The following is a 16,995-nucleotide window of genomic DNA, read 5'->3' as shown; positions in this document are numbered from 1 at the left end:
ACGAGTCACACGCCAAATGATCTTTAGCTGTTGAAAAGCCAAGATCTTCCTCGCCTGGTAGTTACTCATGTTGTGGCTGATTTTCAGAAGCTGAGCTTGATTCCTCATCTACAGACTGAACACGTGGCCTTTGTGGTGACCACTGTAGAAATCAGGGATGAAAAATGGGAATATTTCTGGAAACGGGGACACGTTAGCAGGACATCTCACACCAGCAAGAACAAACCCGGTGGGTTTGTGTTGTCGGATTTGACTCGATGGCTTTTCGTGCTTTTGTGCTGACGCCCGGGGCAAAACATTTCTGACTCGTACCTTTTCCACCCGTTTGCTAAGCAAGTTGCCTGAAACCTTGAAGAGTATGAGGGGCTCCTGACACTTCATTTAGTAATTGATACAGCAAGGATCAGGCTTGTTTTATGGTAACTGGCTTTCCAGCGGGTCAGGTTTAAAGGTGGCAAGTTGAAGCGCATCTTTTCTTTTGAAGAAAACAGGGAATAAAGATCCGTGTGTTTTGGGTGGAGCTGTTGAAAAACATTCAGCGCCGCTTTGCGGAGTCGCCGCCTGTTCTGCGGGGTTTTCAGCCGTTCGGTCCTCGACTGTTCAGGTCCTGAGCGCGGATCCTAACGGGAAACCCGAAAATTGCTGGTGGATCCGACCTCTCTGGACCCGGCCTGCTGCTTTTGAACCGCAGTCAGCTTTTGCTGTTCCTTGTGGCGAAAACAAACGCCCTTTCTTAGTTTAAAACCGATTGTCACGGAGGCCCCCTGAGGTTAGTTTAAGGGACAGCAGGGTCCAAAACAACTTTTATTAAACCGGTGAAAAACAGGGTTTTAGCACTCCAAAGTGACTTGAATACAGGTTCGGGTATCAGTTGAGGAAATCATTAACGGGCAGCAACTAATACAACAGGAGGTCCACAGTGAGCATGCACGTGGCTTCACCAAAACAGTGCCGGAGCCGGCCCTGAGTCCGGGCAGAGTCCACACTGCATGAACACGGTGTGGGGTTATTTTAAAGGGATACACGTACTCATATTGAGCACAGAAAGTGCACACTCGTGATTCTGCGAGGGCAAATTTATAATACACTCGCAATCCTGCGAGGAGAAATCCACGTGCAAATGTGCACGGAACATTACACGTGCTTATGTGGAAGCACGGGAGGAAAATACACTCAGGATTCTATGAGGGTAAATTTACACACGTGCTCGTATTGAGCACGGAAAGTACGCGTGCAAATGTGCACGGAAAGTATAAATACACGTGCAGATGTGCACAGAAAGTATAAATACATGTGCAGATGTGCACAGAAAGTATAAATACATGTGCAGATGTGCACGGAAAGCAGCTACACTCGCAGTCCTGCGGGGTTCATCTCCTCACCCCGTGGCGCGAGGCCAGCGGAGTCTCCGTCCCGGGGGAAGCGGCTCCTGGCCGCAGCGGCTCAGCTCGGAACTCCCAGAGATCCGCACAAGGGGCGGAACCTCGGCGAGAATCCCGTTTTATAGCCTGATCAGACCTGACTGTGGGCGTTCCAGAAGCTTCTCTGCACCCCCACACTGGCTGTGGGTGCCCCCGAAGCTTCCAAACACCCCCACACTGGCCGTGGGCGCCCAGCGGCTCCCTGGCGCCTCTGTGCTCCCTTCTCCTCTCTGTTAACGGCCCTGGCCGGGGGCTCTGGGGTCAAACAGAAGAAGCTGTCGGCCTCAAGCAGCAGAGAGAGGAGATGTGTCTACTCCTTCCATATCGAAGGAGGGAGGGGGAGAGAGGGGGGTTTGCATTCTGCCACACCAATGGTTGATAATTTTGTGCAGTGCTCCCTAGTTTTTATCTTGAGAAACAGCAATTATTCCCCCCTCATTTCCTCTACACCATCTGTGATTTCATGATTGTGAGTCACCAATGTGCCCGTGTGGCCAAGAGGCCAATGGGACCTGGGGTGTGTGAGGAAGAGTGTGAGCAGCAGGTCAGGGAGGGGAATCCTCCCCCTCTGCTCTGCCCTGGGGAGGCCACATCTGCACAACGGGGGCCAGTGCTGGGCTCCCCAGTCTGAGAAGGACAAGGAACCACTGCAGAGAGTCCAGGGAGGGACACAAAGATGCTGAGGGCTCTGGAGCATCTTTGTGATGGGGAGACACTGAGAGAGCTGGGGCTGTGGAGCTGGAGAAGCTGAGAGGGATCTGCCCATTACCAAGAGTCTGTTTAGCGAATTTATTCTGGATTTCTGACCATCCCTATTCCTTTCCTCTGATTTCTCCAGCTGGGTGATGTATTTCATGTTGTGTGTGAAATGACGAGCTCTTACAGAGCACCCCGGATTTGTACAGTAGAACAAGAACTTTTAATCCTTTCCCATTCTAAAACTGTTCGAGTGTTTCCCTGTTGAGGAAGGTTTGGTGTCGAGCTGGCGTTGTCACAGAGCTCACCGCAATGCCCAATTCCTGTGGCTTTCCTAAACAGCAATAAGTCATTTACAGTCATTTTCGTGTGTGTGGTGATGGCCCGCTGGCCTGATTTACAGCAGGTTTGGGATTTATCTGACTAAACGTGGCTGTTGGCGGGTTGGTTTTCTACAAGCGAGCCGGGCGTTTAGGAAATGTTTGCTGTATGAGTCCAGAGCGTGGGCGGCTTTTCTGGGGGGAGGTTTGAATCATCCGGGCTCCGTTAACTGAGAAGGAAATGCAGAGAATGAGATTGTACGTGGGCACCTGAAGTTACGGGAGGTAAAACACACTAATGACATTTCTGTGCTGCTTGTTAATAATCCTCTCCTGGCAAGATGTTTTTGTCTCTGATGAAATCCCAAACTTGTTATAATCAAGCATGGATTCACCAATGCAGAAGCTGCTCAGGTCGCATCACAGAATAACAGAATGATTGGGGTTCTATAGGAAAGAAGTTTCTCCTCGTGTTCAGATGGAGCCTCCTGTGTTTTAGTCTGTGCCCGTTGCCCCTCACCCTGGCGTTGGGCACCACTGAACAGAGTCTGGTCCATCTTCCGACACCCACCCTGAGATATTGATCCATTGAGCAGATCCCTCTCAGCTTCTCTTCTCCAGCTCCACAGCCCCAGCTCTCTCAGTGTCTCCCCATCACAAAGATGCTCCAGAGCCCTCAGCATCTTTGTGTCCCTCCCTGGACTCTCTGCAGTGGTTCCTTGTCCTTCTCAAACTGGGGAGCCCAGCGCTGGCCCCCGTTGTGCAGATGTGGCCTCCCCAGCGCAGAGCAGAGGGGGAGGATTCCCCTCCCTGACCTGCTGCTCACACTCTTCCTCACACACCCCAGGTCCCATTGGCCTCTTGGCCACATTGGTGACCTTCACACAGCTTCTCTGCAAGTCGTTATTCCCTCCATGGTGATTTATCTGCTGCACATGCTGTTCGCTGTATTTTGGGAACAGATTCTGCCTTGCTGGCTGTAGCTGAGCTTTTTTTTTCCCCTAAAATGCTTCAAATTCACAGGGAAACTTATTAACACAATCCCTTACCCAAGCTGCATTCTGCATTTCCAGAGTTACATACAATAATAAACAGGGCTTAAACAGGGCCGAGAAGAAAGATGGGGACAGACTTTTGAGCAGGGCCTGTTGTGATAGGACAAGGGGTGATGGTTTGAAAGTAAAGGAGGGAGATTCAGGCTGGACATGAGGAAGGAATTGTTGTCCCTGAGGGTGGTGAGAGCCTGGCCCAGGTTGGCCAGAGAGGTGGTGGCTGAACCATCCCTGGAGACATCCCAGGCCAGGCTGGACGGGGTCTGAGCACCCTGAGCTGGTGAAGATGTCCCTGCTCATGGCAGGGGGGGCACTGGGTGGGCTCTGAAGGTCCCTTCAACCCAAACCATCCTGTGATTCTGTGATTTCTGCTGTCAGTCCAGAATTTGGCTGCTTTTCCCCATTGAATTTCCCAGTTTCTGAGGATTCACCCTCTGAAGCGGTGGCTGAGCTGGTGATTTTGGTGCCTCCAGAGCTGCAGACGATGGTTCACAGCCCAGGCCTTGGAACCTCTGGTTCCAACCATCGCATCCTTCTGCTCGTTTGGGCTAAAAACTTGAGTTTGTTACCACTTCTGGTGCTTTCTCCTTGTCATCCTTGTGTCACCAAACACAACAAACCAGTGAACACAACGGCACTCGAGGAAAACCAGACAAACGCTGCCAAGATGCATCGTCTTCATCCAAGATGTGTTAAGTTTGAATAGGTTTTTATCCTTTGCCAAAAGAATGCGAAGCACGTAGGAAATTAATTCTGGCTGCTCTGTGGGGAGAGGTTTTGGGTTTTTTGTGACCATGATGAACAGTTTTGTGTTGAACAGTGCGAATGGCTGGACGGTCCGGCAGGTCAGGAGGACGCTTGGTCAGTTCCCCGTGTTCTGAGCTGGAAAAGGGACCGATCACGGCTGAGAATCCCAAAAGCTCCATCCATCAGCCAACGTTTATCAGTGTCTGAACCCTGCGTGGTAAAATTTGAATAGCATTGAGATGGCACCTGCAAGATGGATGAGCAGAAGCTGATTTGTTGGCGGTGGATGTTTCCCGTTCGTTGCTCTGTTATTGATAAACCGGTTCCTGCGGTTGCTGCGGGTTTGAGATCAGGGGCTGCCGGACGTGCGACTGTCTCTTGTACAACCGCACCGGCTGTGGGAGGTGGGATTTACAGGCAGCTCTGTCAGGTGTGAGCGGTGGGACCATCGGTGCTGTCTGTGCAGTGGCAGAGAATTCACTGTACCCACAGGGCTCCTAAACTCCCCCATCTGGAATTCAGCTTTTGCTTTGCTCGTGCTTTTCAATTTAATGAGGCCTCAGCTGTTCATAATGCTGAATTTGGAAGGAAAGGTGAGGTGGGAGAGCTGGGAGTGTGGGTGTATCCGTGTACCGTAATTTTGGGGCGTTAATCTGACTTAATCTGACATTCACAAAAAGGCATTTCTCTTTCCGTGCCAAAATCGTATTGAGTGAAACAAAAACTATGGATTTAATATAAATGCTTATCACCAGTACCAGCAAGATGACATGTTTACTGATGTCTGTAATGTACTGATAACATTAATATGTCAGTATTTGTAACTGGATTGTATTTTCCTAATGGAGAGCCCGGCTGAAGGATGGACCCAGCGCTTGAGATGCCATGGGCAATACAGGTCCTGTTCCAAAGCTCACACTCGCTCATGAGACAAAGGGATTGCGTTTATTTGTTTCTTTGGGGCCACAACTTCTCATATTTCCATGAGTTTGTAGCCTTTTGTAGCTGAGGACTCTAAAACACAAGTAAAGGACGGATCGTGGTATCAATGCTGATGAGCACAGCTTGAACAGTTTTGTGTGGCTGATTTTTAACGACTTCTATTACTGAGATATTTAATCCTATTAATTTCAGCTGTATTTTTACACAGCCATTTACCATTTTTCATTTGTAGCTAGCCGAAGCTTCCCAAGGCTGGTTCCTCTCTCGTTTTCCCTCTCCTGACGCTTATTCTGTTGTGTGGACAGGGCCGCAAGCTCCTCATCATCGGGACCACCAGCCGCAAAGACGTCCTGCAGGAGATGGAAATGCTGAACGCCTTCAGCACCACGATCCACGTGCCCAACATCGCGACAGGGGAGCAGCTCATGGAGGCTCTGGAGGTGACACGAAGTTCAAGTCTGAGAAAACAAGCTCAAAATTTGCTGGGAATAGGGATTTTGCAGTAGCTCTGTGTTTGGGAACACCGTCCCACTTAAGTGTCATAACATAACAGTTCTAAGGCTTCTCCGGATTACTTTTTCATACAATAAATTAAAGACTGGTAGGTCTAGGGAAAAAGTTTGTGGAGTGGATTGAAAGATTCCCAGGGCATGGAAGTGAGTAATGAATATAATTGGGATGCTTAAAGTGGATGTGCCTGGAGGGTTCCGGTTGGAACGGCATCAAATGAAGGCGTTTGGTGCTGAAGAGATGACAGGTTCTTCAGAAATTTGTGCCCTTAATGGCTTCTTATTCTGCGCCATAGTGGAAATTGTAATGGGTATTGAAGGCTGTTAAAATAAACTTCACAGGCAAATCTTTTGTGCGAACTTACAATGATAATTTCACCAAAGCCTGAAAGACACAGCAATTTTGAGAACTTCTTGTGGCTTGAGCCGCTGTGTTCCTCCTAAACTTTGATCTGGAGAAAACCTGGAACAGATGATAAAAGTGAATCACTGACTGTTCCATTAGAGATGTTATGGCAAGAACCATGATGGAATAAAATAATCTTGCCTTGTCTAGTTATATTGCAACAGATTTTCTTTCTAAGCTAGAAAACGCTTTCTGGCTTCTCATTCCTATTTCCCTGAGCTAGATAGCACTGTTCCTACTGCCAACCTCCTGTTGTTGATTTAGTTCTGACTCTTTTCCCCCTTCAGCTCCTGGGTAACTTCAAAGACAAGGAGCGCAGCACGATCGCACAGAATGTCAAAGGGAAGCCCGTCTGGATTGGCATCAAGAAGCTGCTGATGCTGATAGAAATGTCATTACAGGTAAGAATGTTTCTGGTCCAGGAAGGACGGGGGTAGGTAGAACAGTCCGAGAGGTTCTCACTTCTGGGAGCCTTTGAATGGGTTTAATTGAGAAAGGAGCTACGGTGAGACGAGATTTTCTGAGCAAAGACATCGCCGGGTCTTGGTCTGCAGAGGGACCTTTAAAACCCACGGCGCCCGTGGGCTGCTCGGACCAGGCGTCTGGCAACCAGAGGGATTGGATTCACTTACCCTTCATGAAATGCGAAATCTCTTCTCTACCCCCGGCATGTTAAGGTTGCAGATAGCAATCACTTAGGATTTATTTAAAAAAAAGGTGCCTGGGCAGGTGTATGTGCCCTTTCCCTGAAGAAGATAAATCTGTCAGGCTGTTCAGCTGCTCTTCTCTTCATTTTCCACTTTCAGCACTTTAAAGAACATAATTGCAGAGGGTAGAAATATGCGGCTGCTCCCCTCCCCTGCAGCCGCCCCTGCGAGCTGCGTCGGCTCGTGCTCCGCAGCGTCTGCCGCCCGAGCGGGGCCGTAGCGTGCGGCCCTAATCCCCCCCTGACATCCCAGCGCCCGGCTGCTCCCCCCCGCGCTCCCACTCGCTTTGCACATCAAATGGATTTAGTGCAGCTGAGTGAACCGTCCTTAGATCTTCCCGGAGAGGCTGAGCATAAGCTAAGAGGCATGTGGTTTAGCAGCATATAAGTCATGTATCCCTCTGTTTGCTGTTCGCGATTCTGTTAAAACTTGCACAGCGCCGAGGATGTGCTCTGACTGGATGTCACCTCAGGGAATAAAGTCATTTATCTAGATTACTTTTTCCTCTTCTTCCTTGCCTTTTAATTCCATACCTACAGGCAAGTCGGTAAGTCATTGCTCACATGTATTAAATGTATTTCGGGGGTGCAGGCCTGCAGGGACGGCCTGGCGCTGCTGCAGAGCGGGTCCCTGAGCCTTGACAATGGATTCCTGCTTCTGACACAGGACGTTTGCTTTTGCTGCTTTGACCTTAAATGTTGGTTCTTCTCAAAGCTGAAGGTGAAGGTTGTGTAAATTATAGGCAGCTCTGAATCTGGAGCGTGGGTGCAAATGCTTGACCCAGCCTTGTTCCCAGCATCACCCTGCGCGGGCAGGTAAACGGTCTTGTGCATTTTCTTTATTTTAATCAGACCAACCATTTTCATAGAATCACAGAATCATTTTGGTCAAAAGAGACCCTCAAGATCATGGAGTCCAACCATAACCTAAATCTAGCACTGCCCCATGTCCTGAGAACGTCATCTCTGTCCAACCCTCCAGGGATGGGGACTCCAGCACTGCCCTGGGCAGCCTGTTCCAATGCCCCACAGCCCTTTGGGGAAGAAATTGTTCCCAGATCCAACCTCAACCTCCCCTGGCGCAACTTGAGGCCGTTTCCTCTGCTCCTGGCGCTTGTTCCTGGGGAGCTGAGCCCGACCCCCCTGGCTCCAAGCTCCTTTCAGGCAGTTCAGAGATCAGAAGGTCTCCCCTCAGCTCCTGTTCTCCAGCTGAACCCCCCAGCTCCCTCAGCCGCTCCCATCACACTTGTGCTCCAGCACCTCACCAGCTCCGTTCCCTTCTCTCCACTCGCTCCAGCACCTCAAGGGTTTTGTTGGCGTGAGGGGCCCAGAACTGCCCCAGGATTGGTGGTTTGGCCTCCCCAGTGCCGTTTTGTAGGTGAGTCAGTGGCCGATAAGGCTGAGAGAAGACAGAAATGTGACTTTGTGCCGTTCCTGACAACTTGAAGAAATGAGACATGAAGGGCTGCGACCGCCAGTGTAAATGATCGATGATCCACCTTTGCCGCTCTGTGTTGGTCTCAAGGTGACTTATGTTATTACCCTCAATTCAGGTGATTGCGTAATAGCAGATGGCAGCTAAATATGAAGAAGTTCTGCCTCAAAAGGTCTGGGGTGTTTACGTGACTCCATCTGCTGAACTGCTATAAATACAGGAGGGCGATAAAGGCTCTCACTAAATAGGAGAACACTCGTATCTGAGTGCGTCGAAAGGCCACAGAGACAACTGGTTTGGCTTTTACAGGAAAGCAGAATTGCACCAAATGACAAGTCCAAGACTAGTTTCTTCTTTCACCAAGCTGTACCACAGCTTTTTAGAAAGATATTTGAATCCGAAATCCCTTAAAAATTCCAAGTGATGAATGAAATCTCTCAAACTCAGCTGCTGATTAGATCCCATAGTGAATTATTTGCAGAAAGCGTACACCGAGTGTCTTTCTCTGCCGTCACTGCATCATAACTGTGTTCTTTGTTTTATTAGACTAGTAAAGCCAATATATGCTAGACATAGGTATTCTGAAGCTGTTTGAATGACTTTCAGTCTGTTTCAGGCTCAAGTCTTGCTGAACCAGTCTCGCAGTGTCGAAATTCCTTCTCGGAGAACCGTGAACCTGTGCCTTGCTCTGCTGTCTCGGGTCACTGTGTTGCCTTGTTTACGAGCCTTGCAAACCCACACTTTTTAGCAGCTTAATTTCCCCTCAAACTTATTTTTGCTATTCCTGTGCCTCTTTAATGCCGAACTCCTCATATTTAGTGTCACGTACTCCGGTCATCTCGTATACGCTGGGTGTCCTGGTGTGATGTTTTGTTCTTGCCGTTGATACATGGACGCACTCACAACTTGCCACCTGAGTCCAGAGAAGTTTAGTTTTGAGCTGCAGCTCCTGGGTCACCTCTCAGCACTATCGGGTGCCGCTGGGGACATGAGCCGCCTTTTTCCATCGCTGAGGGCTGGTCCCCTCGGCTCATTCTGTTGCTCTTGGACCTCACTGGCCACACTCCAGAGCGCAGGGTCTGGCATTGGAACCTGAATGAGCCAGGCAGCTTTCCAGAAAACCCCTTTTTGCACCTCCAGTATTTCCCGGTTTGGTAACTTCTGTTTAGCGTAAATAAAACTTAATTTAAGTTGTTTGTAATGCATTTTAACTTGCACACAAACTTCTTTTGAAAGGTCATCACATAACTGTGCTATTTTAAACCGAACACTGTATCTGGACATACTAAGAGGATTTGCTGCCAGGTTTACAGGAGCGCTGTGCTACGGGCCATGCACGTTGTACAGGAGCATCTCCTCTTCTCTGGACTGAAGATAAATGAAGTCACTAAAGTTTTACTTTAGTTTAGGGGACACTGCATCACCTAGAAAGGAACAGCTGTCTATTTGATCAAATTTGCCTCTTCGTTGCCTTTCGGCTTCCTGCTGTCGTCTTTTGGACAAGATGGTGTGTCTGCAGGTAGATGCTGTTCCCAAAGAGTCTGTAGAGACCGTGTCAGTACAGATTATGGACCAAGTGTTTTACCGTGGCCACTTTCTCACGTCCGAGTAAAATGGGGTGAGGAGGCAGCACCTTTGATCTGGGAAACACCACACTGGCCTTGGCACGTTTGAATTTTGGCTTGTTGCATTAGTACAAATTTTCTAGGAATGAAAGGAAGAGATTTGTTCATATATATCAATCTTGTTGTTTTTTTTAGCAGATCTATCTGATTGGTCCTTTGATGTTATTTCCTGCTTGTGATGAATTTTCCGTGGGTTTCTAAGGTCTCGCCAAGTTCCTGACAACAGAACCATCTTTACGGGCAGGTAATACTCTTGATCAGGGAGGTCAGTGATCTTAGAATGAGCCAGGCCCTTTGGCTGTTCTTGGTGACTTTCTGTCGATGGCCAGAAGTCACACTTCGCTCCATCTCAGTGCTCCTTGGGTCAATCTGAGATGTGAAAGATTCTTTACTGAGTAAACTGCTTGGTTTTGTGGCCTTTGTGAAAAGCGGCTTGACCTTTGACTTGCTGTTTCATGTAACAGCCTGTTGGTATCGGTGTGCTCAGCAGCACAACCGTTTGATATACTTGTGCAGATTGTGCCTTTGGGCCTCAGCAGTGATTCTGCACAGCGTGGGTATGTAAGGAGGGAGCTGTGGTTCCTCTGACCATCAACCTGCCTTTCACTGGTTTGCTTGATTCGCAGAATCCTTAAGGTGTTAGACTCACAGAATCCTTCTTGTTGGAAAGGACCTCAGGATGTCATCTAGTCCAACTCAGACCTTCAGAAAGCATGTATGTAGATGATTACAGACATCTCACCACCCTCTTCAACACCAGCATTGGATGGGAGCCACTGCTTTCCAGCTCGGACAGGAATGGGTGAAGTTTGGGGTTTGAACTGTTGCCAGCAGGGTCCACATCTCGGCCCTTCATTTCCCAGCTCTCTCTTGGAGCATCTGTCTGTGAGTTTGGACCACAGAGAAGTCAAATCTGAGGACTTGGTGGGCTGCCGCTTGAGTAACTCCTGAAGAAGTCCTTTGAGGAGCAGACGTCTTTATTGCCAGTATCTACAAAAATGTCGTGTGTCTTATTTGAGAAGGCCAGGGATCCCCCTCAGAAGCGTTTTTCTACTCAGGAGCAAAGATGAAATGAATTTTGTTCTTTTCCTCCAATCCCTTTCTTCTATGGGTTGTCTGGAGCTTGTTGAGAGTGTGTACACTAGTGATGCTTTTTGCTTAAGCTCGGCCTTGGCAGCTCTGGTTCCTGGGCTTGTTTCGTCTGTCTGGGTAACTTGAGGTTGGCGTTTCAGCCACTTTTGAACCTCCTGGCCAGGACTTGCTGTGATCGAGCGCTTCATCTAGCTCACCGTGCAGGTGGTCTCTGGTTCTGTAGGGTAGACTGTGACCTCCTTCTCTTTGGGTGAATGTCACAGAGAGCAGGAAGGTACTGAACAGATCCACTCTGCTCATTGCACCCATAGCATTTTTTTGGTCTTTTTCTGTGCAACCCCTTGCACAATCAACTAGAGCTCAGGGGCATGTCCAGTTGGGTCTTGAATAACTACAAGATTGGTGACTCCATAACCTTCACGGGCAGTCCCTAACAGTGTGTGACCACCCTCGCGATGAAAAGCTTTCTCTTCTGTTTATGTGGAGCTACATTTCAGTTTGTGCCTGTGGCCTCCTGCCCTGTCCATGGGCACCACTTGCAAGTATCTCTCTCTTCTTTACTCCCATCAGGTATTTATACACATTGATGAGATTCACCCTTCCCTCCCCAGGCCCAGATCCTCTAGTCCAGACCAAGCAGCCTCTCTTTGTGTCACAGATGCTCAAGACCCTTCATCATCCTTGTGACCCTTTGCTGACTCTCTCTGATCTGTCACAGAATCCCAGAATGTCAGGGGTTGGAAGGGACCTGGAAAGCTCATCCAGTGCAACCCCCCATGGAGCAGGAACACCCAGATGAGGTGACACAGGAAGGTGTCCAGGCGGGTTGGAATGTCTGCAGAGAAGGAGACTCCACAACCCCCCTGGGCAGCCTGGGCCAGGCTCTGCCACCCTCACCACAAAGAAGTTCCTTCTCATCTTTAAGTGGAACCTTTTGTGTTCCAGTTTGCACCCATTGCCCCTTGTCCTGTCCCTGGTTGTCACTGAGAAGAGCCTGGCTCCATCCTCGTGTCCCTGTCTCTCTTTTACTGGGGCACCCTGAGCTGGACACTGTCCTCCAGGTGTGGTGTCACCAGCGCTCAGAACAGCGGGAGGATCATCTCCCACCGTGTGGTACCAACGTTCCTCCTTACTTAGCCCAGGGTTCTGTTGGCCATCTTGGCTGCAAGGGCCCATTCATTGGTGCTCCACCTTCAGCTTGTCCTCCAGGACCCTCAGGTCCTTTTCTGCACGGTTCCTTTCCAGCCAGTTGTCCCCCAATACTGGTGCCTGGGCTTGTTCCTGCCGAGCTGCAGGACTTTGCATTTCCCTTTGTTGAACTACGTGAGACTCGTGTCGGTCTGTATCTCCATCCAGCCAAGGTCTCTCTGAATGACGGCACCATCATCAAGAGCGTGAAACACACGTCCCAATTCTGTGTCACCTGCAAATGTGCCGAGGGTGTCCTCTGTCCCCAAATCCTGTTAATGAAGAGGTTAAACGATACTGGCTCCCGTTGGCACGTAGTGCTGGTGATTGGCCTCCAACTGGGCTTCACGTCGTGGATCATGACCCTTCAGCCCAGCGGTTAAACCAGTTTTTGGTCTGTTGTGCTGTCCCAGGTATTTAATGTGTTCTTGCCAGTAAACGATGCTTTGTTTGGGTGGTCACACCTTCATCAAGTACCGGCCATTCTGGAAACATCCAGAAATAAAGGAAGAGAGGTGGTTGGGCTGTCATAGGCCTGTGGGATGAATGAGGTCAGAATGCACCTCAAGATGCCATCTAGTCCAACCTGTTCAGGCAGGATCAGCCCCCAGGTCAGACCAGAGACCTTTGGATGGGGAGGATGTGAGACCCTTGGCCGGGTGAGAGTCACGTCCTTACTCTTAGTGTGGGTGACACCTGTGGCTTCCCCGGGGAAAGGGACTCCCAAGCGGTTGGTGTTGGGGGCGTGTGGCCCTCCTCTTCCAGTTTTCTTCAACCTTTCTGATAGAAACGTAGAATCATGGAATCATTTATGTTGGAAAAGACCTTTAAGATCATTGAGTCCAACTCTTAACCCAAGTCCACCGCTCACCCATATCTCTATGTACCACATCTACACATAGAAAGGGGAGAACATACTGACAGCTCCGCTTTTCCTGTGTATCTGAGTGTTGACTGGGAAAGACTGTGGAGAAGATTTAGCCCAGCGGGGTGCTGTAGACACTGTCCTTGTGGTCACCCGTTATGTGGCACAGGAGTCCCTCAGCACCTCCGCGTCAGGCATTCCCAACACTGCGCTGGGTGGTGTCTCCCGGGCTCCGGAGCGTGACCTGTATTCCTGTGCGTGTTGAAAACCAAAGTGAGAAGCTCAGAGATCCTCAGTAAGTTCCTTTAAATCATCCGGTTTCAATGAACTTATTTTTCTGGTCTAAAAATAGCGCAGTAGTTGGTATTGAGGTATTTGCCTCGCTGACATATTTCAAAGTGATAGGGAGTTATACATTTTCAGGCTTTTCTTAGCACAAAGCAGAAGTTCTCATGATCTGTTTCTTCCCTGCATGTGTCACTGCTGATACTGTTGTTGTTTTAGGATTCATTTTCTTCTAAGCTGCTTTTGAAGACGTTTCTTCTGCCCTCCATTGCAGCGGTCATGGTTGTAAATAGGTGGCTTCCTCACATGTGGAACTGATGGAAATTTTCCTTTAGGAATATAAAACATGGTAGAGGAGTTCAAGAGCCCTTGTTCTGCCCCTCTGGGGGGAGCATAGGCTGAACTTTTGCCTCCCCTCCAAGGACAAGCCCCAGTTTTATGCCTTAGTACAGCACTTGCCTGTTTCTTACCAAGTGGGTGGTAGAGCTGGGGATCCCACAACCAGCCGGCTTCAGAGCAACATTTACAGAACGTTTGCAGAATGAACCCACTGTCTTTTCAGCAGCGTGTTAAAGGTACAACGTGTTGATGGAGATTACAGAAAGAAGATGGAGTTTCTAGGCCAAATGAATTGTTGTAATAGAATCATAGAATCATTTTGTTTGGTAAAGCACCTCAAAATCATCGAGTCCAACCATAACCCACCCCTGGCACTGCCCCATGTCCTGAGAACCTCATGTCCGTCTGTCCAACCCTCCAGGGATGGTGACTCCAGCACTGCCCTGGGCAGCCTGTTCCAATGCCCCACAGCTCTTTGGGGAAGAAATTGTTCCCAGATCCAACCTCAACCTCCCCTGGCGCAACTTGAGGCCGTTTCCTCTGCTCCTGGCGCTTGTTACTTCGGAGAAGAGACCAACAGCCTCCAACCTCATTTCAGATAATTGTAGACAGTGATAATGTCTCTTCTCAGCCTCCTTTTCTCAAGGATAAGAAAATACAACACAAAGGTACTCTGAGAATCAACAGTATCCAATTTTCCGATGTTCATGGTCCTGACTTGCTGTGTCTTGGTGTTGTGACGGCAATTTGCTTGGGGTCTTTCACATTAGGGAGGGTCAACCAGCTTGTGCATCAGCACGAAGTACTGATGCAGTCACACCAAGTGTCTTCTGCTGGTGGCCTGAGTCTGTGTCCTTCCTCCCGCGTCCCTGTCATCTCCATCCCAGTGCTGGGGAGAGTCAGGGCTGGTCTGGGGGTGTTGCTGCCTGACGGAGCCACAACACAAGTTGGTAGTGGGAGTTCTGGACACCTCGTGCTGTGATTCCCCTTTCTCTTGTGTGTGATCCCACCAGGTGCAGCTCCTCCCGGGCTGCTGGAGCTGTAAGGGGTGAGTTGGACAGAGGAAAACCACCTTTGAGGACATCTGCAGTCTGTTCCAGGCTGGTCTCTGGCCAGGCCGATGCTCGGGCAGTGAACACACACACACACACACACACACACACACACACACCCATATCTCCAGGTGTCTTTGTGGCCTCATTCCCCTGTTGAGCTCCTTGGAAGGTCGTGTGGCACTGATGGAGATCTGTTTTGTTTGGTGTTTAGATGGATCCTGAGTATCGGGTGAAAAAATTCCTGGCTCTTCTGAGGGAAGAAGGAACGTAAGTACTTTTATTTTAAAGCACGGTTTAAAATTCTCTTCTCCACTTAGAAATGAGCGTGTCTTGGAGGGGAAGCTGCAGGGTAGCGGATCTGATCTCGTCGTCGGCCTCTCCTGTATTTACAGAACAGTTCTTACAGCTTGTTTTGGGAGGGGGGAGGTCCTGATGGCTTCTTGAGAACCTGCATGCCTGAATTCTCTGCTTTTTCAGTTTACCTGTGACTTTAACATTTAAATGAGACATTGGACCACTTAAACTGAAGTAAATTAGAAGAGACTCTGCTAGAGATAAAATCCAGCTGTCTATCTCAAATCTGGAACTTTGATCTCTTGTATGTCTCCTGTCTGAGAGAAGCATGTCCTGCTCTTTTCCCTGTAGGTATCACAGGGAGTAGTTGAGCCCGGTCTTGACAGTGGCATCTCCTAGAAAATGACTTTGTATTACATGTAGGGCAGAATCTGTGCTGGGGAAACTCACAGCAGGATCTGTCCTGGCTCCATGCGAGTGGGTTCCAGTGTGTGCTTGATGCTTTTATCCATGTGCATGTTTTCTTGATGGATTTGGCTTCTTTTGCAAGAGTTCCTACCCTAGACTGAAGGTGGACGAAGCGCAGGATCAACAGCTGGAAAAGTGACCAACCTGGAGAATATCCACTGGGATCTTCACCCTTCTGTCTTCAACACACTGGACAAAGTGAAACACTCCCCTGGTTCCAGGAGCCCAACGTGGAATCTGCATGTTTAGTGCAATACAGTATCTTTATTCTTCGTCTTTAATATACTGATGTCGTGTGGAAGTGTCTTCTAGAACACCGTGCTTCTGTCTCTGTGCAGGCCAGGCCGCGTTCGCTTTTGATTTTCGCATGGGGGAAATGTCCTGTAAGTTTCGAAGCTCACGCTCACTTGTGTCCAGCACCCAGCTGCTACGATAGGAGAAACAACCCTGATTTCCAATAAAACCTGACAGTCTGTGGTGAAGCTGTGTTAAAGTCCTGCTCTCTTCTCCTGATGTGACGAACACTTCCTTGCTGTGCCATCCTCGGCCTCCCTGAGCGCTGAGCCGGGCCCATAGCCGAAAACCAGCGCCCACCATAACTGAGCTCCAGAACCTCCTGGATGCTCACACCTGTGCTCATGTTTCCCCAGGTGTTTCATGGCCCCATGAGAGCGACCGCCTGGTGGCGTTAGGGACGGGAAGGGTGTTGATCAGAAACTTCCAAATCCAGTATTTAAGGCATCAAAGCTTGTTGTTCAATCAGCAGCAGTTCCAGAGATGCTGGTTGCAGCCTGGAAGCTCTTTGTGAGCAGCTTTGGTGTGAACCAGCCTCGTTATATCCCATTTTTCTGCTGTGTCACCAAAGGTTGAAATTCCTCCTTAGAGACAGAGAGGAAGGCGAGCTCTGCCGATGCACGAGGTGCGCGTTGCCATGTTTTTGCACAGAAATAAAGGAATGTATCCAACTTTGCTACGTGGTCCCTCCCCAGGACACGTCTCACGTCAGTGAGATGCTGCTGACGGCTGCATGAGGCTGCTCCCCGCTGGCTCTTTGGCTCCACACGTTTAATAAGGTTCGCGGAACATACCTCAGTTTGGTGGGGCGTGAGATCAAAGCCATTTATGAGCTCTTAGTCAGTGTAGCTTCCTAAACCAGAGCCGGCACGCTGGCCGGGGCAGCAGCTGGCGCCGGCGCGGTGCTCCCGCTGCCGCGGCCGCTCGGCCCGCGGGGACGGCGCCGTCCTCAGCGCGCACGGAGCGTTCGGTCGCTGCGCTCTGGTTTCTTTTCCTTTGGCAGTGCTGTTGTGTTGTGATGACGTTACGAGTCCCAGTGGTTATTATTCCCTCTCATTTCGTGTACTATCTTGTGGATTTATTTGTTCCTTTCTTTCCTCTGCCAGTCCTAGTGACAGCAGCAGACTTTAACTTATATTTCAGAGCGAATGATGTAAACCTTATTGTGTCTTTGTCCAGGACTATATTGATGAATAAATATCTGGTTTAATTGCACATTCAATGGATACAATAAAAAGCACAACTACTTGTGATGA

The 16,995-nt window shown here is 49.3% G+C and overlaps 1 protein-coding gene across 2 annotated transcripts in view; it reads left to right on the top strand.

Moving 5' to 3' along the window:
• The window catches only part of NSF (N-ethylmaleimide sensitive factor, vesicle fusing ATPase), a 91,823-nt gene extending 74,828 nt beyond the window's left edge, over positions 1 to 16,995 (top strand). The window contains exons 18-21 of one of the 2 annotated variants that reach the window (XM_082071130.1): positions 5,484 to 5,618; positions 6,381 to 6,494; positions 14,895 to 14,950; positions 15,528 to 16,995. In XM_082071130.1, the coding sequence (XP_081927256.1) occupies positions 5,484 to 5,618; positions 6,381 to 6,494; positions 14,895 to 14,950; positions 15,528 to 15,546 (324 nt within the window). In that variant the 3' untranslated portion in view covers positions 15,547 to 16,995. Of the gene's footprint in view, positions 1 to 5,483; positions 5,619 to 6,380; positions 6,495 to 14,894; positions 14,951 to 15,328 lie in introns of both variants that reach the window. The other variant, XM_082071131.1, reaches the window with a different exon arrangement.

Source organism: Streptopelia decaocto (assembly GCF_964273445.1).
Source record: "Streptopelia decaocto genome assembly, chromosome: 22".
Lineage (NCBI taxonomy): Eukaryota > Metazoa > Chordata > Aves > Columbiformes > Columbidae > Streptopelia > Streptopelia decaocto.
This window is presented reverse-complemented; position numbering and strand designations above follow the sequence as displayed.